Here is a 25,121-nt window from a genome sequence, read left to right as displayed (position 1 = left end):
TTATGCCCTCTTCTGGTCTCCTTGAGTCCTGCACACCCATGTGGTACACAGACATACATGCAGACGAAACACCTATACGCATACTTAAAAAAAAAAAACTTTTATAAAGTAGTCATTTCTGGCAATGAGATTCCAGCAGTGTGGCAGTCTGTTATTCCCAGTCTTCTCTGTTCTCCAAATATACTGCTGTTCATGTCTTAATGAAAAACTGTCTTTCTAATTTCAGGGATATTCTTTTCCAAAATACACATACTACCCAGTTCTCCACAAGAAACATTCAGGGGCCCTACATCCTGGCAAGTCCTAAAATAAATGAGACGGTGAACAACACGACTCATCAGCAATCATAGACATCATAGGGATTGGGATTTAAAAAGAATATAGTGCGAGATAGGTTTGCCTAAAATTTTATAATCTATACATGAGAAAAGCGGACTCCAACTCAGACCATAAAATTATAAGATTTGGGTGAAGGTCGTGGATAGTAGTCAAATCTTTGTGCTTGCATAGCCAATAAGCCATCTCCTAGTCTCCCATGAAGAGGAAATGTGAAGACCAGGCCTTGTGGCAGAGGCCTGTGATCCCAGCTCCTCAGAAGGTAGAGGAAGGAGGCTCAAAATGGCAAGGCCTGTCTGGGAAACTAGCAAGAGGAAACAAACAAAAACAAAGGGCTGGGGAGATGGTAAGTGCCATTCACATGATCCGTTCCAAATGGTGAAACAGACTCGGGTCATTCATGCTCAGTTAGTCTACGCTCCCTTGAGAGTTACAGGAAATAAAATCATGGCTTACCACCTGTCATATTTGGATATAAAATGTCCCCAGAGGTTCCTTTATTTGAATCCCTGGTCAGATGGTAGCATTGTTTTGGGAGGTTGTGAGGCCTTTAGAAGGGGACCTGGCTTGAGGAAATCAGTTTCTGGGGTGTGTGTGTGTGTGTGTGTGTGTGTGTGTGTGCACGCACGCACGCATGGTATGCAAGGGGAAAAATGGATCTTATAGCCTGATGTTTCCTTTGTCTCCTAGTCCACTGAGAAATGACCACACAGCCTCATGCTCCCACTACTACAGATTAGAGCCTGTCCCCCTGCTTCTGTGGATTTCCCTAGCCCCATGATGGACTAACCTGTTTCCCTCATTGCTTCTTGTTGGGTATTTGGTTATTGCAATGAGAAAAGTAATACATCATCTGTACTAAGATTGATTCTCCCACAGAATTAACTGTAATCTATCCCAACCACATCAATGAGAAATCATCACTGTTTGCCCTGAAGGAGTTGTACTAATTGACAAAGCTGGCCCTCACCATTCCCAGAATTGATCTGGAAGGCTCATGTATTTTTTCCACTTAAAAAGATAATTTTCCTTCAGCTTAGTTCCAGATAATTAGGCTTGTCTAAGCCAGGTGGTTTGTAAATAATGAATTACATTATCTGCAAGAACATAATATTGCTACGTTTGGCTGGCCAGTATCCTGATGTATACTTTTCAGTGTACCCGAAGACCAGGACATCTGAGAAGATTTAATGGGTGTGTGAATACAAGCCAAGGTAAATAAAAGTGAATTGAAAGCCAGACCTGATGGCACAGGCTGCGATTCTAGCTACTCAGGAGGCTTGAGGCAGGAGAATTGAAATTCCATGGCCTCTTTAGGCAACTTAGCAATAAAAAAGTAAGGGAATCAGCGAGATGGCTCAGTGGTTATCAGCACTTGCTGCTCCGACGGAAGACCCCAGCTCTGTTCCAAGCATCTTTATATAATCTCCTGTAATTCCAGTTCCGGGGGGATCTGATACTTTATTCTGTCCTCTGCAGGCATGCACAATGTGCACAAAAAGTAGGCACATACACGTACATGTAAATACAAATAAAAATTATTTAAAAATTAAAATATGAAGAAGAGTGGGGATACGGCTCAGCAGTAGAGCACTCGACTAGTTGTGAGGCCCGAGGTTCAATCTCTACCACCACAGGGGGGAAGAGGTGAATTTGTACGACACACACAGTTATAGAATGGCTTCCTGAGGAAAGCAGCTATCGCTTCTGCGGGTCCAGCCTCTTTCCCTCTGTTAACAATGGAAGAGTGGGTCTTGCTGTGCATCTGTGTTCCTAGCCTCTTCCCATTCTTTGTAATCCTGAGGGCTTGTCAATATTTTTGTGCTCTCTGTTTCTCTTTATTTTTTTTTTCTCTTCCTTTCTGTCTTAGTTAGGGTTTCATTTACTGCAATGAAACACCATGACCAAAAAGAAAGTTGGGGAGAAAAGGGCTTATTTGGCTTACACTTTCAGATTGGGAACGTCAGGACAGGAACTCAAACAGGACAGGATCCCAAAGGCAGGAGCTGATGCAGAGGCCACAGGGAAGAGCTGCTTACTAGCTTGGTTCCCCTGACTTGCTCAGCCTCTTTCTTACAGAACCCAGGATCAGCAAGCAGTCTAGGGATGGCACCACCCACCATGGACTGATCACTAATTGAGAAAATGCCTGACAGCTGGATCTCATGGAGGCACATCCTCAACTGAGGCTCCTTCCTCGGATGACTCTAGCTTGTGATAAGTTGACACCCAAAACCAGCCAGTGTGGCCTATCTTAGCTAAACTTGAGGGATCTGAATGGGAGAGAAAAATGACAAAAAGTAACTGGAAGCAGTGAGTCAGTACAATGGCCATGTTCTGGAAAAGGCCAGCCAGTAGTCCCTACCCCTCTTGGTCTCCGAATTATACCCTGATGGACTTGCCCTTCCAGGGCTGTAAGTGGTGAGGCCTTGTTCAATCCCGTGAGTTGTCATTTTTTTTCTACTTACTATTATTTTTCTTTTTAAATTTAGTTGGATCTGAATTTTTCCTATAGCTTGCCATTAAAGGGATGTGGTTTGGCCTTCCTATTTCAACTTCCAACCCCATCATTAGGATGGGAAGTTTGAAACTGAGAATGATAGGTAGGAAGCAAGGTTGGCGTCATAGAGGCAACGCTTGCCCGAATGCTGGTTGCAGTGTAGTTGGTTTTAAGAAAAGCAGAAGTAACTTTCTCTCGGGCCCGTGGTGTCAGCAAAATGGGCAAGTGCTGTGGTCTCCGGACTGCCAGGAAGCTCCACAGCCACTGACGGACCTGATGAACAATATAAGAAAGCCCTCTTGGGCACAGCCTGAAGGCCAATCCTGGAGTCTACTTTAAGGCTGTTAAAGTAGCTAATATGTCCCTTTTGGCCCTGGACAAGGGCAAGAAGGAAAAACCAAGATCTTAAATTCTGGCAATGGAAGCACAGTAATAAATTTTCCTATTCTGAAAAAAAAAAAAAAAAAGAAAGCAGAAGTAAACAGCAAGGCTAAAACTGTGGCAGCAGCTCGTGCTTCACAATCTCTTCACACTGCTTATTACAACAAACACGAAAACAGATCACAGCTCTGGTCAGCGGTACCTTCCTTTCTCATGGAAAACGCCCATTTCTGATTTTACTCACCAAGAGGGGAAAATGTCAAGTTTCTGAGCTGGAAGACAAATACTGTGTGCCATGTGACTCCATTATAATTTTTGCAAACGTTTATTGATTACTCAAGTGTTTCTTCAGTGACAGAGACCCTGAAGTGCTCTGAATGATAGTCGTAGCTTCTGCCCTTGATAGCAGATATTAAAAACCTGAGGTTTTAAAATAGAGCAATTTACACTGGGCGGTGGTGGTGCACGCCTTTCATCCCAGTATTCCAGAGGCAGAGGCAGGCGGATCTCTGAGTTTGAGGCCACTTTGGTTTACAGAGCAAGTTCTAGAACAGTCAGGGCTACACATAGAAACACCGTGTCAAATTACCAAAATAAATAATAAAATAGTACAGTTTCTAACTAAAAAAAAATTTATGGCCATGTTCCATGATGTTACCAGGGCCAAATGAAGCACAAAGGGGGTCATGGAAAGTCCCCCTGCATATCCAAAGCACAAAAAATGAGAAGCATGGAAAAAGACAGCTTTTTATCTTTTTTTTTGTTTGTTTTGTTTTGTTTTGTTTTTTGAGACAAGGTTTCTCTGTAGCTCTGGAGTTGTTCTGGAACTAGCTCTTATAGACCAGGCTGACCTCAAACTCACAGAGCTCTGCTTGCCTCTGCCTCCTGAGTGCTGGGATTAAAAGTGTGCACCACCACCCACTGTTGTAATAGTAGGGGCAGCTGGCCACTTCCTGCCACCCAGCTGCCCGCATGGCTAGCTTTACCTGAAATAATTACACGGAAACTGTATTCTTTTAAACACTGCCTGGCCCATTAGTTCCAGTTTCTTATTGGCTAGCTCTTACATATCAATCTAACCCATTTCTAATAATCTGTGTAGCTCCATGAGCTGGCTTACCAGGAAAGATCTTAACCTGTGTCTGTCTGGAGTGGGAGAATCATGGTGACTCCTTGACTCAGCTTCTTTCTCCCAGCATTCTGTTCTGTTTACTCTGCCTACCTAATTTTATGTCCTATTAAAGGGCCAAGGCAGTCTCTTTATTTAACCAATGAAATTAACACAAAACAGAAGACTCTCCCCCCATCATTTCCCCTTTTTCTGTTTAAACAAAAAAGAAAGGCTTTAACTTTAACATAGTAAGATTACATATAACAAAACAGTTATCAAGTAAGAATTATAGTTACAATATTTATATCTACTTTATCTTTTATCATAACTAAGGAAAACTATACGTAACCAGTCTTCAACTCCATCAAAGACTCCAGAAGGATATAATATTACCTAAGTAAACAAGAAATAAGAAAACTCTAGAAATGACAGAGACATCTCGCTGCCTGGACAGTCACCCAAAGTTTTTTTGTACCGTTGGGGCATCCATCTTCAGCCTTCAGGCCCATAGTATCCAGAGACATTTTCATCAAGCAGGAAATTCCAAATACAGTTCAGTCACTTTCTGCTGTGTCCTGCATAATGTCTTGCAGACTCTTTCATGAGTCAAGAACCCCGAAAGACCATCTTACCTTTAGGCAAGTTCAGCAGTCCTCTCTCTGCGGGTTCTTTGTGTCCAGTTTATGCATCAGTCCAGGCAAGAGCAGTTAGTTTCTTGCCCAAATGGCTATCAAACTCCATAACGAGCCTCTTTGATGCCCATCTTCCTCTTGAAGTAGATTGGTGCTGCCAGGAGCAGACATGTCTCATTGTCATGAAAAGCCCTAAGTTATTAAAACATTGAAAATGCCATATTCTGCAGTCTTTGAAAGATATGAAGAATGCCTATCTAACTGAAATATATCTCTATATATCTAGAAAATCTAACTAACATGACTACAAGCTTTACTATCATCGATGATTATCCATTAGCAACCTATATTTCCTAATTATACATTACATTTTAAATGAACTACACAACCACAATACCTTAATCAATATCAGAAATACATATACATATAACAAAATTGACCTTAAAATCCATACCAATGTAAATTATTCATATCTACATCAACCCACCCAGCTAAAAGAAGCTTTGAGAAGCAAGTGGAAGTTGGTTGTGTAAGTAAAGAAGGCCTGATCCAGAGTGGAGACAAAAGAATGGAGGAGGAAAGGACCAAGAGCACTAGCTAGCTTCATGAGGAGACTGTGGAGTTGCAGGGCCTTGCACTTGGTTTGTTGCTCTGCTGCCATTGTCTAGAAAGTTCTCACATTTTTCAAAGAGTCCTTGAACTTCCATGTCTAGCTGACCCTACAGATTACGCAGTAGGTCCAGAGGAATCCAGTATACGAATACTCTCTGAAAGATATAAAGCACGGTTGGGTTGATTCGTGGGCAGCCACTAATTAGTGTCCCTGCCCTAATCTCTGGAGCCTGTAAATGTGAGGTGGCAAAAGAATCTTTGAAGATGCGATGATTAAAGATTTTGAGATACAAAAATTGCCTGGATTGTCTGGGTGGGCCCCACACAATAGGTCTTTATCTGCAGGGGAACCAGAGAGATAAGGTCAGAAAGCACATGGCAACGGAAGCAGGCTATGCCACTGTGTTATGTGAAGTCCTGACTCTAGGATGCAAGTGGTTCTAGAAAAAGTTCTAGTGCAAAAAGCAAGGAAATATGGTTCTCTCTAGAATACTCCAAACAAATGCAGTACTGTGGATTCATTTTGAACTTTTAGCTTCCAGAATGTAAGATAATACATTTGTTTGTTTTCACCCACTAAATTTCTGGTCATTTGTTACATCAACAATGACAAATTGATACATGCTACCTAAAGTGTTTCCTATAACCCAGGGATATTGACAAAGCTAGCGGTTACCATTTATCGAATACTTCCTATTTGCTAGGCACTACAGGAAGCCTATGTACATAACCTTACATAGTCCTAGGACAATATTTGAGGTGTAATTAAGACTACGAGACTGACTTTGTGGTATTCCTTGGCTCCCGACTGCCAGGGTACCTTTCCATCTGAGCTGCAATGCTTGTTAACTAGAAGGTGGTAATTTTAGAATAGCCCACGTCGCTTCTAGTTTTTCTGTGCCTTTATCCTGATTCTTCCTTTCCGCTGTGTGGGTTTGGTGTTCTCTTCATGCTTTAAAGTGCGTTATAGATTTTCCGGTGCTAGTAGAGAAGTAGGGGAGACACCAGGCAATGGCATTCACTTCTGGGGCGTGTGACATGAAGGAGGTTCTGAAGCCACTTTGACAAGATGCCAGGTGGTTTTAGGTGACTGCAGAGGTGAGAAAGGAGGCAAAGAAAGCTCTTGGGACAGCAGGTTAAGATCTTGCCTATTGAGAATGTCTTGGCTCCAAAAGGACAAGCGTTGACAAGGAACAACCGGCTCAATACCGGAAGCCCTGAGGGCCCCCCAGCCTCGTTTTCCAGAGCAATGAAACAGAGGCTTAGTTGCCACCGCCAACCCCTAAAACAGTACTGGCTCTCCCGCCCGCTCTTGGGTGTTTTGGAGCCCTCGTGGTCCCGCCTCATTGGCCGACGCAGAGCCCCGCCTCAGGGAGGCAGAGCACCTCCCAGCCCGTAGTTCTCCATTTTCAAGGCCTTCCCGGTGCGCGTTAGTGGGTGGGTGGGGGTGGGGATGCCGGGACTACGACTCCCAGAAGGCTTTGCACAGAGGGCGTGATCACAACTGAGGACGCCGGGGGCGGGGCCTCCTGGGATGAAGCGGGGGCGCGCAGCGCTGGTACATCAGTCGCTGCTGCTGGGGACCGTAGAGTGTTTCCATCCTGAGGCCGGCGCGCAGACCTCGGGTCTTGGAGGCTCCCGGTTCCCGGGCACTGCCTCCAGCCGTCGTCATTGCGGCGGCCCGCCGTTCCCCAGCTCCGAGCGGCCGAGGTCACCATGAGTCCGGGGTTCCGCCGGGCCGTCGTCGGGCAGGGGGCGGCGGCCGCGGTGCAATTGCTGGTCACCCTGAGCTTCCTCCCAAGTCTCGTCAAGACCCAGGTAAGCCGGAGAGGCGGGAGGCCGGGGACGGGCCGCGCCGGCGTCGCCGAGGAGCCGAGGGGGAGGTACGAGTGGCCAGTCTGGGAATGAGAGAACCGCACCGGCTAGTGCGGGAAACGTCTATAAAGCGCGGCTGGCGCGGGGACGCGACACGCGTGGCGGAGGCAGACGGAAGAGGAAGATGGTGACGGCCAGTAAGCGCTAGCGGCTTTATCGTTGTGATGGTGACGGGGAGGAAAACCTCGGTGTCTTGAGCAAGAGGCGGGGTGGTGGGGGGCACCTTTTCCTCTGGAGATGACAGGGAGGCTCTCCAGCCTTTTCCTGAGAGGACTAGAGGGGGGAGAGGGGGACTGATCTTCACTTCCTTGAACTTGTGTACTAGAGAGTGCCAGCCTTTACCCGCCTTATTATTGCCCACCTGTCCTATGTATGCAAAGTGGCGTTGCCAGGTGAGCCCACTTAAGGACACTGGAGGGTCTGGGCCCTGACTGTGGGCCCCTCGTAGAAAGGCTTGTTCCCTGGAGAGTCCGTTGGACTTTAGGGTTGCCTCGATGAAGTGTAGAGTTCTCTATATGCTAGAAAGTCCAGGGTTAGCTGATCTCAGTCTCTTTTTTTTTTATTATTTATTAAGGATTTCTGCCTCCTCCCCGCAACCGCTTCCCATTTCCCTCCCCCTCCCCCGATCAAGTCCCCCTCCCTCATCTGCTCAAAGAGCAATCAGGGTTCCCTGACCTGTGGGGAGCCCAAGGACCGCCCACCTCTATCCAGGTCTCGTAAGGTGAGCATCCAAACTGCCTAGGCTCCCCCAAAGCCAGTACGTGCAGTAGGATCAAAAACCCAGTGCGATTGTTCTTGAGTTCTCAGTATTCCTCATTGTCCGCTATGTTCAGCTAGTCCGGATTTATCCCATGCTTTTTCAGACCTAGGCCAGCTGGCCCTAGAAAGTCCAGGGTTAGCTGATCTCAGTCTCTTGCCTTGAAGAGAGGTGGGTTTGTTGCTTTTTAAAGTAAGATTTGAATAGGTTGCCAGATGCTGCTGCATCTAGTCTGCACCTGCTGCAAAGTGTTAGCTCAGAGAGCCAAAACTGAATCAAAACAAGTGTCTCAGATGGCCTAGTAATGAGGGGCATGTAGTTTGAAGCAATTAACGCTCATTGCTAAAATAATAATAATAATGGTAACTATGAGGGTAACCATGTAAACATGTTTTTCTAACTTTGTTCTTGGTGTTAAAATGCTGAGCACTAATTCCTAAAATGCTTGAATATTCTGTTTGTGTCCATATGAGTGTTCTTTAAATGGATAAGTTGATTTTAAAAAGAAGCAACAGCTGGGAACAGTGGTGCACACCTGTAGTCCTAGCACTCAGGAGGAAAAAAAAAACCAGGAGTGCCACAGGTTGGTCACTAGCTTGGTCTTCATTCAAGTTCCAGGCTAACCAGGACTGCATAGAAAGACCCACTCTCAAAAAACTAAACACCGAACCAACCAGAATAAAGGAAGGAAGGGAAAGGAAAAGAAACTCTTTGTTAAATGTGGAGATTCTCTGACCCCCTTCGATATATTCTGAGTCCATCTGGAACTGAGCAAGGAATAAGCATTTTAAACAAGCCTTGCGAGTGTCTGTAATGAAGTTGGTTTTTCCACTACATCTTAGCCTGGTTTGGAAAACACTATGATAGAATTCTGGATGTATTTACTAGACTTAGCAAAAATAAATTTCCCAGGCCATCAATAGCAAAATTATTTTCTAGTTACTAGTTTATCCGGTTTGAGTGGACCTTACATTTAGATGTTTTTATAAAGTCTGATTTCTCATTTTCTTGCTTAATATGTCATATTTTAATTTGTATTTATGTATTTTATCACCAGTCTAGAAGCTTCACTTAAGGTTTCTCCAGCTACCAATAATCATACTTATTAGTGGTTTATAATGCACCTGTAATTCTATTTCCTTATATCGAGATGAATATATATAGCTCAACAGTTAAATATTAGTGCATTTCAATGTATCACTGTGCTAAAAAGTCTACAAAAGTGTATGTATATTTTGTTTTCAGTGGTTTGGTATATAGTTTTTAATAACATTTAGTATATAGTTTTTAATAACATTTAAATGTAACATGCTTAATTATATATTACATTTTATTTGGTTAAGGCTGTGATGGTAAGTGAATTTCAGAGAGCTTAATTGACTTGTTAAGTGACATAAGCTGGGGCCCTGATGGAGCCACTTCTGCTCTACACAGTAGTAATTGGCATACTTGCTTCAGAGTATAGAGACGCAGTGACCAGAAAATCAGAAAGTGGAACTAAGACTTTCTTTTTTTTTTTTTTAAAAAAACTTCTCATGCATCCTAAACTTGGTAAGGAAAAAAAAAAAAGAAAAACCCATAAAGATAATAGGAAGAAATTAGAACTCTTGAAAAACACCTCTGTTCTCAAGAAATCAAAGTCATTTAAGGAAATGAGTACTTTGCCTTCTATATTGAAAGCAGGAAAATATTCTTGACCATGTGAAAGGATGTTCATTTGTATATTTCATGCCCCATTTTCTTATGAATGAAATGCAAATATGATTCATGGCATGTTACATACGGTTTTCCTGTAAAAGGATATTTCAGTCAGATATGTTTGAAATCCTTTAAAATGCCCATCTGCGGTGGCATGAAATCAAGAAACACAGAGCTCCCCACCAAATGGAAGTCAGAAACGTGGGACTCATAGTGTCTAACTCCCATTACCTCAGGGTGTCTTTTAACCCCCAGAGGTCAAGCTTCTAGTCTCACAGCTTCGCAGGGGGGTGGAATTGGTAAGAAATAACATTAGTGTCTTCCCTAAGCTCCCCCCCCCCCACACACACATACACAAATCCTGGACCCTAAGAGCTACATTCTTAGTGTAAGCGTGAATGAGAAATGAGTCCCATTTTGAGTAAAGGGGAAAATAAAAACTTATTAAAGGAAAGGGATGAAAACTCAGTTGAGAATCTGTGAGCAGCCTTCACAGGCCTTTTCAGGCAAAGGTTGTACCACTTGCGTGTGCTAGGATAAGCTTTGGTTAGAAGTTGAATTCACGGCAAGCCCAGGTTCAAGTCCCCCAAGTTCTCAGAAAAAGCAAATATCTCTTCCTCCTAGAGAAGTGTATTTTCAACTCAAGGACTTTTTTAAGATTTTTTTCAGAGATAGTGTTCAGTAGAATAAACAGCTAACAGTGTGCCAAAAAAAGTAATCACCGAAACCACAAGGCAAGAGGGCACCGTGAATCTGATACAGATAGTCCCTGTGTTATGATGCTTGAATTTACAATATGTTTTCTTAACTTTACATATGTTAGAAAGCCATATCTGCTTGGTAGAAACTATTTCATATTTTGATTTTTTTCTTCTTCTCTGACTAGCTACATACTTTCAGTGCTGGGTAGGGACAGAGAGCCACAGTCTTGATCAGCTAGGCAAACACAAGGGCAGACGACTTGTATACCCCAAATTGTGCCCTGTGTTTCTGTGCGATGATGTATGGCAGGTTGTGTGTCTTAACTGAGTTTCCATTTGATATTTTTTGTTTTAGTGGGCTTATTAGGGAAGATTTCTCATAGGAAGTTGAGGAATATCTATAGTAGAAACACCAGAGACAGTAAATGACTTTAGGTTCTGATATTTTTTTGTAAGTAACTTACTATCAGTTTTTTTTTTTTTTTTTTTTTTTTGGTTTTTCGAGACAGGGTTTTTCTGAGCTCTCAAACTCACAGAGATCCGCCTGCCTCTGCCTCCCGAGTGCTGGGATTAAAGGCGTGCGCCACCACGGCCCGGCCTTACTATCAGTTTTAATGTATTTAAATAAAAATATCACATAGAAGTATGAAAAAACAGATCTAAAAGAATGACCAGAATATCAAAAATAATGAAATTGAAGTTTTCAAAGTAAAATTTAAGCCAAATGTAGTGGTGTGTACCTGTAATCTCTCTCAAGAGGTAGGAAGCAGGCTCAAGGTTAGTATCAGTTAGGTAGCTGGTTCCTTCTTAGCCTGAGCTGCCTCGGACAGAGGCAGGCGGATCTCTGTGAGTTCGAGACCAGCCTGGTCTACAGAGCTAGTTCCAGGACAGGAGCCAAAGCCACAGAGAAACCCTGTCTCGAAAAACCAAAAAAAAAAAAAAAAAAAAAAAAAAAAGTAAAATTTGAAACTCAAAGGATGAATTAAATAGCTGATTACACCCAGCTGAAGAAATTTAAATTACAGATTTTTCAGCTTAATCCTTCATCATCTGCTCTTCTGCCCCGTCAGCTTCATTACTAACAAAGGAGAACTTGCTATAGAGTAATCGACTTTTAACTGGTGTCTGCCAGCTGTGTGATTGTTGGTTACAAGCGCGGATGAGTCACGTGTGCTCTTCTATTAGGGGCCATTTCTTCTTTCCCACTCAAGGGAATGGGTCCCTTCATGTCTTCTTTTTCCCTAGGTCTTTAATTTTTCCTTCCCCTAATGGGTGCTGCTTACTGTCATCCTATGATCTCGTGTTCTGGGGATTGAACTCTGGTCCTCATCAAGCACATTACTGATTGAGCTACCCCTTCCTCCTTTTTTAAATTCTATAGCTAGAAAAATTCTCGAGTTGTTTCATTTTCTCCCGTTCTGTTTAGCCTAACTTTATTCTTCCTGTTTTATTTAGCTTATTCCTTATAGTCAAACTCCTCTGCTGCTACCCTGAAACTGCTCTCTCTTGTCAAGCTTGCCGTGTCTTTATTGTCAATACATTAGTTGTGAAACCTCAGGTTTTACCTATCAGCAGAATATTTTTTTTTTCACAGCTCAACTCTAACTCTTTTAAGTACTTATTTCTTGCTAATGCTCCTGGTGACTTCATCTGTAGTGAACTGGTCCATCATTAGAACACTCTGCCCTAGAGTTTCAGGGTTTGTATCTTGTTTATCTTACCTTGATGCTTAGTTTTGAAAACCCATCTGTACCTTAGTTTCAGGTTTATGTTTGAAGACAAGAAATCTCAGTTCTAGATCACCATATCCAATTTTTTTTTATTTGCCAGCATTTACATCTGGATGTCAAGCATCTCAAACTTCAGAATCAGAAAGCAATGAATGTAGTACATTAGGACAAAAATCCACTACTCCCTCATACCTCTGTGTGGTTTCTTGATTGGTAAAATTTAAATCATAGATTAATATTAAGTATTCAGGAGGGCATGTCTCAACATTAGCTCCTGATCATCGGTGGTGAGATACTAACTTGATATAAAAACTTTGGAAGTCAGCCTGCTGTTCCCCTGTAAATCTGAACATATACTTTTACACCCAAGATTAACACCTTGAGAAACTCTTGCACATGTATCCGAAGATATATGTACAAAGATATTTGTGTACCTTTGCTCTTTAGTCAAATTTATAATCAATATGGAATACATTTGTTTCCTGTTTGCTGCTTTAACAAATCTCTACAATTTATTCACTAAAAACAATATAATTTTTTAATCTTATAGTTTTGGGAGCCAAAAATTTGAAAATGAATTTTACAGTGATAAAATTATGACATCAACAAGGTGAGAGTCCTGGAGGGTGTAGCTGGGAACTGTTTGTACTTCTGTCAAGCTTCTAAAGGCATCTTTATCTCTGGCTTGTGACTTCTTCCTGTATCTTCAATGTCAGTATTGTATCCTCTTCTCATTTCTCCTGCCTCCTCCTGATTCTGCTAACTATTGTTTCCCTTTAGTAATCTAGTATAATCTTCATGCCTTAAGATCTTAATCATATCTTTAAATTTTCCTTTTTTAATTTTCTGTGTCTGTGTGCACACATGTGTATACCTGCTTGCCACAACATGCATGTAGAGATCAGAGAAGTTGGTTCTTTGTTTCCAACTTTACATGGATTCCAGGAATCAAACTCAAGTAACCATGTTTGCCTGGCAAGCATCTTTAACCCACTGAGCTATCTTACCTGTCCCTGATCACATCTTTAAAGACTCTTGTTTTATAAATCAATATTCTCTTAAGATTAAGTTTGTGAACTGGGTAGCGGTAGCACACACCTTCAATCCCAACACTCAGAAGGCAGAAGCAGGTGAATCTCTTGAGTTCGAGGCCAACCTGGTCTACAGAGCAAGTTCCAGGGCAACCAGGGCTACACGGAGAAACCATGCTTCAAAAAACAAAATAAAATAATAAAATCAACAACAAAAAGATTATATTTGTGAACTTGAATCTTAGGAATCAGGACTTACATACCCCTGGCTGTTCTTCCTTCTGCATGGAGCAAAATAGAATAGATAAGCTGTTGGTCTTCATACTATACAGCATTTACAACAGGAAAGGTGAACGAGCTAGCTACAAGTAAAACTCACTCTCATAGATAATGCCAAAGTAAAAATGTTAGCAAAAGCAGCACCTTGCAGAAGAATTGAGAGGAAATGATACTAATGTTATGAACATGGGAATTATTTATGGATGCATTACAAAAAAAAATAGATCACAACAGTAAGCTTGATTTTAACCTCTTAGGTAGATGTAATTGAGAAGGAACTTCAAGGATACAGGCAATATTCACATCTACATTTCAAAATTTTGGTGACATAGGTTTTATCTGAGTAGTCTTTAAAAGTTACAGATATGTATTAACAGCAATTTATCCTTCTTATAATGAAAATGGCGTGTGTGTGCATACATGCATGTGGAGGCTAGAAGTTGACATCAGGTGCCATCAATCTCTCTCTACCTTATATTTTGAGATAGTCTTGATGAAGCTGGAGCTCATCAATTCAGTGAGACTGGCTGACCAGCAAGCCCCAGGGCTCCACAGTCTTTGCCTCCCTAGTGCTGTCTCCCTAGCTTATTATGATATATTGGGGATCTGAATTTAGACGTTTATGCTTGTGTGGCAGGCATTTTGCTGACTGAGCTATCTTTCCAGCCCCTGAAAACATTTAAAGAAAATATGATGGTTTACAAACCAAAAGTTTTCAGTTTCAAAAAACAAACAAACAAAAATAACTAAGAAAGAACAGTTACTACTTAAAGGGTTTTTTGTTTGTTTTCTTTTGGGGGGCAGTCTTTCTTTGTGTAACCCTGGCTGTCCTGGAACTCACTTTGTAGACCAGGCTGGTCTTAAACACAGAGATCCACCTTCCTTTTTCTCCCAGGTGCTGGGATAGAGTTATATGGGACAGTGGTAGTTTAAATAGGTATGGCCCCCATAGACTCATATCTCTGAATGCTTGGCCCATAGCGAGTGGCACTATTAGTAGATGTGACCTTATTGGAATAGATGTGACCTTGTTGGAGGAAGTGTGTCACTGTGGAGGCAGGCTTTGAGGTCTCATATATGCTCAAGCCACAACCAGTGTGATAATCTCTCCTCCTGCTGCTGCACCATGTCGGCCTGCCTTGATGATAATGGACTAAACCTCTGAAAATGTAAGCCAGCCTCAATTAAATGTTTTTCTTTATAAGAGTTGCTATGGTCATGGTTGTCTCTTCACAGCAACAAAACCCTTACTAAGACAGTCACCAATACCTGGCTTAGAAAAAGTGTTTTAAAAAGCAGATACACACACACACACACACACACACACACCCTACACACCTGTCACTTGAGAACCTAGAAGTTCAGTGAAATTTGGAGTTAGAGGATTCTAGGGTGTTAAGTGCCGAATTTCCAGAGCCCAAATGCTGGACAGCCTTGTTCTTCATGTAAAGGTAGCATTGCTGCCTCCATGTGGGAGGGAGTTGAAAGAGACAGTTCTACTTTGGGAAAGAAAAAGAATTGGCTAGGTCTTCTACTTCCATTCACTGCTTGTGTGTCTCCTTCCATCCAAAGCCTTCATGAATGGAACTTTTTGTTTTTGATTTTCGAGACAGGGTTTCTCTGTTTAGCTTTGGCACCTGTCCTGGAACTCGCTCTGGAGACCAGGCTAGCCCCGAACTCACAGAGATCCACCTGCCACTGCCTCTCGAGTGCTGGGATTAAAGGCTTGTGCCCCCACTGCCTGGCTATGAATAGAACTTTTAATAGACAGAGTCCCATTCTGGTTTTTACTTAAAACCTTGAACTGAGATGCAAGCTGTTGTGCAGTTGTAGGAAATAATACAGAGAAGTGCTATGTTCCCTTTACCAAGTTATCACAAAGGTAACATCTTGTAAAGATAGACTACAGAGTTAGAAACAGGACATTGCCATTGATAGAATGATTTGCATTTTCCGGACTCTGTGTACATTATTTGTGTGTATTCACATTTTTATTACATTGCAGTTCCATGCATTCACCACCACAGTGAAAATATGGATCAGGGTAATCACTTCGGTCATCTATGCTGTTCCTGTCTCCCCTCATCATTATCATTTCATGTGTGTTTATGTGCGCACACTTGTGCGTGTACGTGAATGTATGAAATGTATGGGTGTAGATGTAAACTTCAAGTATCTATCCTGTTCCTAACATCTTTGTGTGTGTGCACACATGTGTGCATGTATGCAGTGTGTGGGTGTAGACACTCACTTCAAGCATCTATCCTGTTCTACCGTCCTCATTTGTGTTTGTGTTTATGTGCATGCATGCACAATCCACATGTAGGTATGGACACATACGGACATCAGATGACAATTTTTGGGAACTGGTTCTTTTTTTCCACTGTAGGATCCAGGGATTGAACTCCGGTATCAGGCTTTGGGGAGGGTTTTTGCCTGCTGAGCCGTCTGTCTGTTCCTTTGTATCACCACACTGTCTTGTTCCCATCCCAGCTCTTATACCCTACCCAGTCCCTGAACCCTGGAGACTAGCACACTTTCCACCATTCCTAACACTTTTCAGAACATTCTGTACATGAAACCATAAAATAACTTTGGGGAATGCTGTGTTTTACTTAGGAAGTTTCTTCTGGGATTACATATAGAGAATCATTTTTAATAAAATTGAAGAATGGCTTATGGAATTTTAGGACTCAGAATTTACCTCTTATATACCTGTTTCTCTTTTTGGCTTCATGGGTACTCTGAGTGGTGAGGAAGAACAGACTTTAAAGCCTAATAGATTGGTAGTTAAGTTCCATGGGTATGTAAACAATTGTAAGCTTGTTAAACTGTAATTCCTTACAATGAGGGTCATAATACCTTATTTGCAGGATAGTTTTTAAGAGTCAATGAGATGACACACTAAAGCTCTTACCACCATGCCTAGCACATAAACGGCAGCCAAAAAGAAAGATGCAGGTGGTCTCAGCAGTGGCATTACAGGCTGTGACTTCTAGGTTAGTCTGGAATCCAGTGGCTACTTGCATTTTTATTGATGGTTAGGCAGAGAAGTATCTCCTGTTTTGAGCCCTGAAAGGTTGGGTATTTCAAAGTAGATGATTTGTAATTTTCTTGGTTTTTGTGGTTTTGTTTTTTATATTCAACTGTCATAGTTAAAAAGTAACTGCTCTAATGTTATGAATCTTAAAAGTATTTTTTACAGCTAGTTATTTCATGTATTGTTGGGGCAGAGTATACATGAGGCATGGGATACATACAGAAGTCAGGAGAGTTTCAGGAGTCCGTTCCCACCTTCCACCGTATGGAGGGAGATTGAATTTAGGTCGTCAGACTTGGCAGCAAACATTTTTACCCTCTAGACCCTTCCATTGGCCCTAATGTTATGAACCTTAATCAGTAAAACTGGTCAACTTGAATGAATAAATTTTTTAGAATAATAGATTTATTAAGGTATAAACATTAGTAATTTGTCTATCTTGTAGTTGATACATTTGTACATTCTAGGTGACTGGAGTTCTGGATGATTGCTTGTGTGACATTGACAGCATTGATAACTTCAACACCTACAAAATCTTCCCCAAGTTAAAAAAGTTACAAGAGCGAGACTATTTTCGTTATTACAAGGTAAGATGGAAAATTTTAATTCTGTTAATCCAAAGATTTCTATGTAGTTGTCTGCAAATGTGACTGTTTTATTATGTTTTTCAAAATAAATCTTTTAAAAATAAAATTTTATAAAAGCATCATAGTGGAAAAATGATTTTATTACATACCAAGAATCTGCACCCCCTTCACTTTTCTTTCAGTTTTGATTTTGAGATGGAAGACTCCTCCTTTACAGATGCTTCAAATGCCCACATGGACTTCGTCAGCCTCTGTGAGCATAGGTTCTGTGATCTGGACCGAACTATCCAGGCTTCGTTGAATGAATTTTTCACTCTTTTGGCTTTTTTTTTGGGGGGGGGGGCACCATCCAGCTCCTAAATAAATATCACACAGAGGCTTATTCTTAGTTATGAATGCCCAACCTTAGTTTGGTTTGTTTCTTGCCAGCTTTTCTTAACTTAAATTAACTTTTTGCCTCTGGGCTTTTATATTTCTTAATTCTGTATACTCTGTTTACTTCTCTCTCTGTTTGCTGGGTAGCTGGCCCCTGATGTTCTCCTCTCCTTGTTCTCTCTTGCTCTTCACTCCTCTGTTTATACTCTCGGCCTGCCAGCCCTGCCTGTCCTTGCTACTACCTCACTATGGCCGGTCAGCTCTTTATTAGGACAGGCACAGTAACACAGCTTCACAGAGTTAAACAGATGCAGTGTAAACAAAAGTCACACGCCTGAAAATAATATTCCCCAACAAGGCTTCAGTGGGGCATCGTGTTTGTGTAAGGGGAGTGTCGTAAGCAGTGCAGAGTAACAGACTGTCACTGGCATGCTTCATGGAGGCTGCAAACCATAGATGTTACAAGGAGATACACCCTCATCGTATTTCTGTAGAATCTGTTTTTAACCTAGTATGAGTCTCTAGCCCTTCTGGAAATACCAGAAAAGCAATAGCAGTCTTCTAACTATGTCAGCAATCAGAACTCAAAGAAACAGTTGTAGTTATACATTTTTAAGGAGAAAATACCAAGGGTGTAGGCTATGGAATTAAAAACAATTCTTAGTGTATATTCATTGTACAAAGCAGTGGGCTTCTTGATGGCCTTTTGGTTCAAGTACAGCACGTCCTTTGACCACCATATGCACTCCCCTGTTCCTCTATGTGCGCTCACAGAATATACTTGACAAATATATATTTCTGGCACTTGCTCTGTAGAGCAGGCTGGCCTCACAGTCACAGAGATCCACCTGCCTTGTCTCCCAAATGCTAGGATTAAAGGCATGCACTACCACCGCCCAGCTACAACTGCATTTTAAAGCTATGCCTGACTTTACTGTGGTCTTCTTGTTCTCAGAATTTAGTTGGTATATAATTCTCATTTTAATTTGTTCTAAAATTTAAACATGGTTTCCTTTTTTATCTTGATTCTGAATCTTAGCTCTTTAAATATTTTTGAGGTTAAAAAATGTAGTCTTTTGGCAGTTGTAGGTTGTGTCCAAAAGATAAATTAGAAAATTACAGATTTGGAAACCCATTCCTTTGCCCACAAATACCAAGAATATCCAGAAAGGAGTGAATGTTTCTCCTTTGCACTCCTAACAGAGCTTGTACAGTTGGTGAATCTATGCCTACACTGTGGCTGATCTTTAGGCATTTTTTCATACAAATAAGACAGGTGCTTTCTGAACATGAAATCCCTGACAGTATGTGTAGCTGCTTCCTTCATAATATTAGAAAAATCATATGAAATGGTTAAACATACCGGTTTCATACGGTTCAGTCTAATAAGTAGAAATTGTGGGTGTCACAGCCTCACTCACACCTCCCTTTGGGTTCGCATCTTCTAGTTTTGTATCCATCCAAAGCCTGGCCCATTGAGGAATTGAGTATTTGGATGAATGGCTATCTCGTTTACTCTTCATATGAAAATTTTGTTATCCACATTTTTAAAATGAAGAAATAATAGGCCCGAGTATCCTAAGTAGGGCACTCGTGTTGACTAAAAAATAGAAGTTTGAACTCACAGAGATCCGCCTGCCTCTGCCTCCCGAGTGCTGGGATTAAAGGCATGCACCACCACCGCCCGGTCTACAAGAGCTAGTTCCAGGACAGGAACCAAAAGCTACGGAGAAACCCTGTCTCGAAAAATCAAAAAAAAAAAAAAAATAGAAGTTTGAGAGAGAAAATAATTAAGTAGTTTACAGATTGAAAGACAAACTGAAGTAGTGCACTTCAGGGAAGCTGAAAGTGGAGCAGACTCTAGTGGCATTATCTTTAGGACACCACCAAAACTGTGGTGGTTCTAGGGTTCTGGCCACTAGACATTCAGGCAGGCACTGTTCCGCTGAACTGTACCATCGGCCCTGCTCCAGACTTCCAGGCCACATTAGCTGTTTTCCCGTATTTTTTGTTCTTTATACAAGAGTCAAATTTCTGGAGGAGAAAATGATTAGTCCAGGTTGTCATGTGTGATACCTTTACCAAAAGAAGAAAGTATACTTTGGGTAACAGTGCCATTCAGAGACACGAGGAATGATTGTTTGTCAAGGGAATTAGAAGACTGTTACAGAAGAAGAGAAAAGGAAAGTTAAGTAAGCAAAAATAACGGTTGATTTCAACACATATGCAGACTTGGGATTCAGTCAACAAGGAGGTAGATGGAGCCGCTCACCTTTTCAGCTAGGCAATTGTCATATTGACGGCTTTGTGACAGACAGCCTCTAGTCTTAGCACTGTGGGTACAGCAGTGAATAGGGCAAAGCTTTGTTCTGCTTGGAGAGACAAACAATAAGTAAATAGACAGTAATGTCAGACGTAAGGTGAGTGCTGTGGAGAAGCAGGGGAGGGTAAGGGATATAGAGATAAGTAACCTTGCGTTGATGAAATGGTCAGGAAAGGATGGCGTTTATGCTAATGTGATATTTGAGAAAGACCTTCCTAATGTGAAAGTGTGAGTAGTGGTGAGATCTGCAGAAAACATCCCAAGGAAATTGATGAGTAGATGTAAGAGTTCTGACACAGGAGTAAGCTTAGTTTATTTGAAGAATTAGACCACAGAAGCAGGTCTAATGAGGAGTAGGATTGGAGAGGTAGGTAGGTCAGCTTTAAAAACATGAGCATGTACACATGGCACAAACACAAACACATAAACAAACAGAAACCATACAGCAATATATTGGGGGTGGTTGCATTCTAAGTACTACTTTAGAGGGTCTAGTCAAGGCCTGCTGCTGTTGAGAGACCTGAGTAAGATGGAGAAAAAGCCCTCTGTAGGAGCAAAGCAGATAGAGAATGGGCAGTATAGAGGCCCTGGGACTCCAGGAACCCAGCATGTCAAGCAGAAATGTAGTGTAATAGATAAGGGAAGGAGAAGCAGATGCCAGAGGTTACAGAGTAGGGCCTGTAGAGCTGCTACAGGCTTGGATTTGCTCCAAGGGAGATGAAGTTCTGAGCAGACACTGGTAGGGACTGCCTTGGTTTTGATGTAACTGTTGCTGTGTGCAGAAGGTGGAAAACTATTGCGGTAGCTTAGGCAAGAGGCAAGTGAAGGTGGTAAAAAGTAGTAACAAGAGAGGAAACAGACAATGTTGATTTTTAGCTTGGGCAATAACATCTGCAAGTCCTGTTGGATTACCAGCTTCCTGTTGTATGAAGAATTTGGAAATCGGTATTTACCTTTTGACCTCCGTCCTTTTGGTCCATTCTTTACCCACTAAAAATGGTGGAACTGGTGGTTCTTCATTCTTAGCACCACAAAGCTCTGCACTGCTGTAGCCAAATACACATGCCCACCACCTTTCATTCTCCTAACGTACGACTGCTTCAGAGGCTCCATCCATCAGCAGCACGACTACAGAACTCTGGGTTTTCCTTTGAAACATGTACTACAATGTGCGATTATTTGATTTCTCTTTTCTTCAGGATATTATAAGTCCTAGGAAGAGAAAGCTCTCTTTTGCCTTGAGCCTAACCTGGTGTCTGACCAATAGCCAGTGCTCAGTACACACTGACTAAGGGGGTGTGGGAACCCCGATGCTAAGGTGACCGCAGGTATTTGGAGAATGTTAAGGTCATTCTAAAATGCTGCCCAGTGACAACTGTACTTCAGATGAGCAGTGAATTCGAGCTGCTCCTCTGCTCCAGTGTCAGAGAACCCATAGTCGTTTTGTTTTAGAAGTTAACATGCCACCCAGGTACCTGCAAAGCTGCAGTCATTTAATATGTGAGCTGTGTATGCGCCACAGGGTCAAGAAGCTCCTCTCCTCATCGCTACCATGTCACCATAGTGACACTGGCAAACATTCTGTAATTATCATACCCAATTGCTAATGTTGATTTGTCTTTCCTCAAGGTTAATCTGAAGCGACCATGTCCTTTCTGGGCAGAAGATGGCCACTGCTCAATAAAAGATTGTCATGTGGAGCCCTGTCCAGAGGTACAGTAATTAAGAGTATAATAATGGAGGGGGACTTCCTCGTGGGCTTTAAAAATATCACAATCCTGTATCCTTGTGTTTGGACTTACCGGCAGACTTCATAGGCTTTCAGCTTGTATGACTAGACTCCTTGAAAGATGAGTTGAGGGATTCTTGTGTCCAGTGGTGTTGGTGATGGGGTGTGGACGTAAGTCTTGATTCTAAAATGGGAGGGAGACCTAAGGATTTCTAGCATTAGACCTGCAGTGGGCTTCATTGATCTTGAGAGGCAAAAAGAGAAGTTCATGACCTTAAATGTCACATTTAAAATGGGGATTTCAGTGCATGAAGTGAGAAAGTCCAGCCTAGAGTAAAGTTTCATTGCTTTTTCTTTTAACCTTTAAAAATATGTTTACTACCATATAAATAAAACATAAACATTGTCTTTCCTACCAAGATAATGTTACGTTTTAGGGATATGTGGGTGGGGTTTGTCTGAGACACACACACACACACACAACAGGAACCTACATTCTCACACATACTAGGCAGGTACCACTGAGATACACCCCAAGTTCTGATACTTCAGTTTTGACATATAACATAATTAACTTAAAATGATTCTCCCTCAATAACAATTAGTTTTAAGCTATAATTTAAATTTTCAGTTCTTTTCTTACCAAATCAGGCTAGTTTGTGGGCATTGAAAATCGTTTTTTGAAAGAGCGTCTGGACCACTGTCATCTTAAATGGAAGATTCTTGCAAAATTATCTTCTTTTCCAACAAGATAAGATGTTCATGGAAAGTGATCTTAGACGTGCAGGAAAGATCCCCTGGATGCACATGGTCCCTTGTTTGCTGTACTCCCCGAACCGTCTGAGCATGCTGCATACTGGTCCTTTTTGTCTGGATGCTCTAAATACTACTGTATTCCTTAGAAGCAATACTTTTTTGTATATAACGTTAGCAGAATGAACTAAATCAGGATATTGATACCATTCTGAGCCTCATTTTGATGGCATTCGTCACATATCATTAGCTGACCACATGCTTGCGCTGGAGAGATGTTTCGGGGGTTAAGAGCATTTGCTGCTCTTACACAGGTCCTGGCTTTAGTTACCAGCTCTCACATGGTAGCTCAGAGCTATCCATGACTACAGTTCCAGGGGATCAGTGTCTGTCCTCTCTGGCTGCCACGGACAGTAGGCATGCACATGGTGTTCATGCATCTACGCTGCAAAACACTTAAACACATAAAGTATAATTTTTTAAATAGAGAAGTCAAACATAGCCGGGCGGTGGTGGCGCACGCCTTTAATCCCAGCACTTGGGAGGCAGAGGCAGGCAGATCTCTGTGAGTTCGAGGCCAACCTGGTCTACAAGAGCTAGTTCCAGGACAGGAACCAAAAAGCTATGGAGAAACCCTGTCTCGAAAAATCAAAAAAAAAAAAAAAGAAAGAAAAAGAAGTCAAACATAGGAAACAAAGTAGATCAGTTTCTTTTTGTTCCCCTTCTTTCCCTCCATAGCAGCCATCCCTTCTGATTGTCTTCTAAGTAATGTTACTATTTTTCTTTTAAGAGTAAAATTCCAGTTGGAATTAAAGCTGGGCGTTCAAATAAGGTAAGTTACTTTTCTACCTTGAAAATTTCTGGATGGGGGGGGGGGGCAGTAGAGAGCCATGAATTTAGCTAAGAATGGAGCCACTAGACCTCAGAATTCAAATCATTAACTTTTGAATCAAGTGCTGGGGCCATGCATGCCTAGCTTCTTTTGAAATTACATCTGTTTGCAGAATCTCTAGATAGAAAAACTCTAACTGTAACTGCAGCAAAAACACTAGTAGCTATTTTTGGTCTTCTGTTTCAGTTAGATTCAGATTACATTGTATAAAGAAAATTATTGCCAAGATATTTTGAGCCAAGTACTTGGAAATGATGTTAAGGTATTCTTTGTGCTTTTTAAAAATGAATTGTGATATTTTATTTGTGCTTTAATAAATAAAGTTTGCCTGAATATCAGAGTGCAGAGCTAGCCAAACTAGTTAGCCATAGAGGCCAGGCAGTGGTGGCATACATGTTCAATCCCAGCTCTCAGGAGACAGAGTCAGATGGATCTCTGTGAGTTCAAAGCTACCCTGGACTACATGAGATTGAATCAGTCTAAAAGAAACATAGAGCCAAGTGGTGGTGATTTACACCTTTAATCCCAGTACTAGGGAAGGGAGGTGGAGATGGGAAGTGATATGGCTGGGTGGAGAAAGGAATGAATATAAGGCAGGAGGAGACAGGCGGTTTCGTAGAGACAGCATTCAGTCTGAGGACTGGGAGAAACAAGATATCCCATTCTGTCTGATGATTTTGTAGAGGTAAAAACTAGTGGCTGGCTGCTCTGCTTCTCTGATATTCAGCTTTCACCCCCTAATATCTGACTCTGGGTTTTTATTATTAAGACCAATTAGAATTGGTGCTACAGTGAGTAAGCTGTGTTCTTAGCTGCAGTTAACTCTTATTTTCCACTACTGCACACACACGCACGATGAAGATCTTCCACTCTCTCTCTCTCTCTCTGCCTTGTTCTACCCATCTCTTCCATGCATTGTTGTTGTTCACTCGCTCACCTTTACTTTGGCTGCAAAGCTATACTAAACAAAGCATATCAAGGTAGTCTAGCCCGCCCCTGTTCCTAACACCATTCTAATCCTATTTACTTCCTCCTCCCCAGAGCCATCCATTTCCTGAAGTTACGTATGTGGTTTTATTCTTACTACATACGTATCTGTCTATAAGTAACACACTTTCAGAGCATGTGCCTGCAGTATAATAATATACAGATTATTTTGTGGGAAGTTAAAATTTTTAGTAATGAATTTCTTCAAGTTGGAAATACTTTTCAGCTTACATTTTGGCTCATTGTTTTTGCTCCTAAACCTCTCTCTGTTGACACACTGGATCTTGTGTGTTCACCCTCACAGCAGTGTGCTAGTCATTTGTGTGACTAACAGTAGCCTCCCTGCACGTGGACATTTCAGTCATCCTGGTTCTTTCCTGTTGCAGTGAAGCACTGGCATTTTTGCCCCCGACTTCATTGTGAGCACATGATAGTTTCCCTAGTCCTGTAAAGAGAAGTGGGATGCTGGACAGTAAAGTCTGTGAATCTCAGCATTTTTAAATGATACAAACACTAAGATGATTATAATATAAAAAAATGTTTCCTTGGGATATGGCCTAAGTTGAAGACTCTGTTCTAAGGACTTACGTGTCTGTAAAAGTCTAGATACATATTTATCCAGTCTCTTTCCCAGGTGACATCATCACCAGCACACACATGCTAACTGTTGTGGCTTTTTCTGCCTTTGCTCACTTAATAGGTACAGATTCAGGCCTTGTAAAAATCCGCAGTAAGGATTTTCACGATAGAACACGTCACCATTAATAGAGTCTGCTAAAGAAGAGCTAATCA

The 25,121-nt window shown here is 41.7% G+C and overlaps 1 protein-coding gene across 1 annotated transcript in view; it reads left to right on the top strand.

Annotated features, from left to right (window-relative positions):
• The first annotated feature begins 7,107 nt into the window (after positions 1-7,107).
• Ero1b (endoplasmic reticulum oxidoreductase 1 beta) overlaps positions 7,108-25,121 on the top strand; it is a 40,686-nt gene continuing 22,672 nt past the window's right edge. The window contains exons 1-4 of the mRNA XM_041630657.1: positions 7,108-7,390; positions 17,151-17,270; positions 21,598-21,681; positions 23,241-23,282. Coding sequence (XP_041486591.1) covers positions 7,289-7,390; positions 17,151-17,270; positions 21,598-21,681; positions 23,241-23,282 — 348 coding nt within the window. The 5' untranslated portion in view covers positions 7,108-7,288. The remainder of the gene's footprint in view (positions 7,391-17,150; positions 17,271-21,597; positions 21,682-23,240; positions 23,283-25,121) is intronic.

The sequence above is a fragment of the Microtus oregoni genome, unplaced genomic scaffold, assembly GCF_018167655.1.
Source record: "Microtus oregoni isolate MIOR12 unplaced genomic scaffold, Mior012 000035F_ref0000213, whole genome shotgun sequence".
NCBI lineage: Eukaryota > Metazoa > Chordata > Mammalia > Rodentia > Cricetidae > Microtus > Microtus oregoni.
This window is presented reverse-complemented; position numbering and strand designations above follow the sequence as displayed.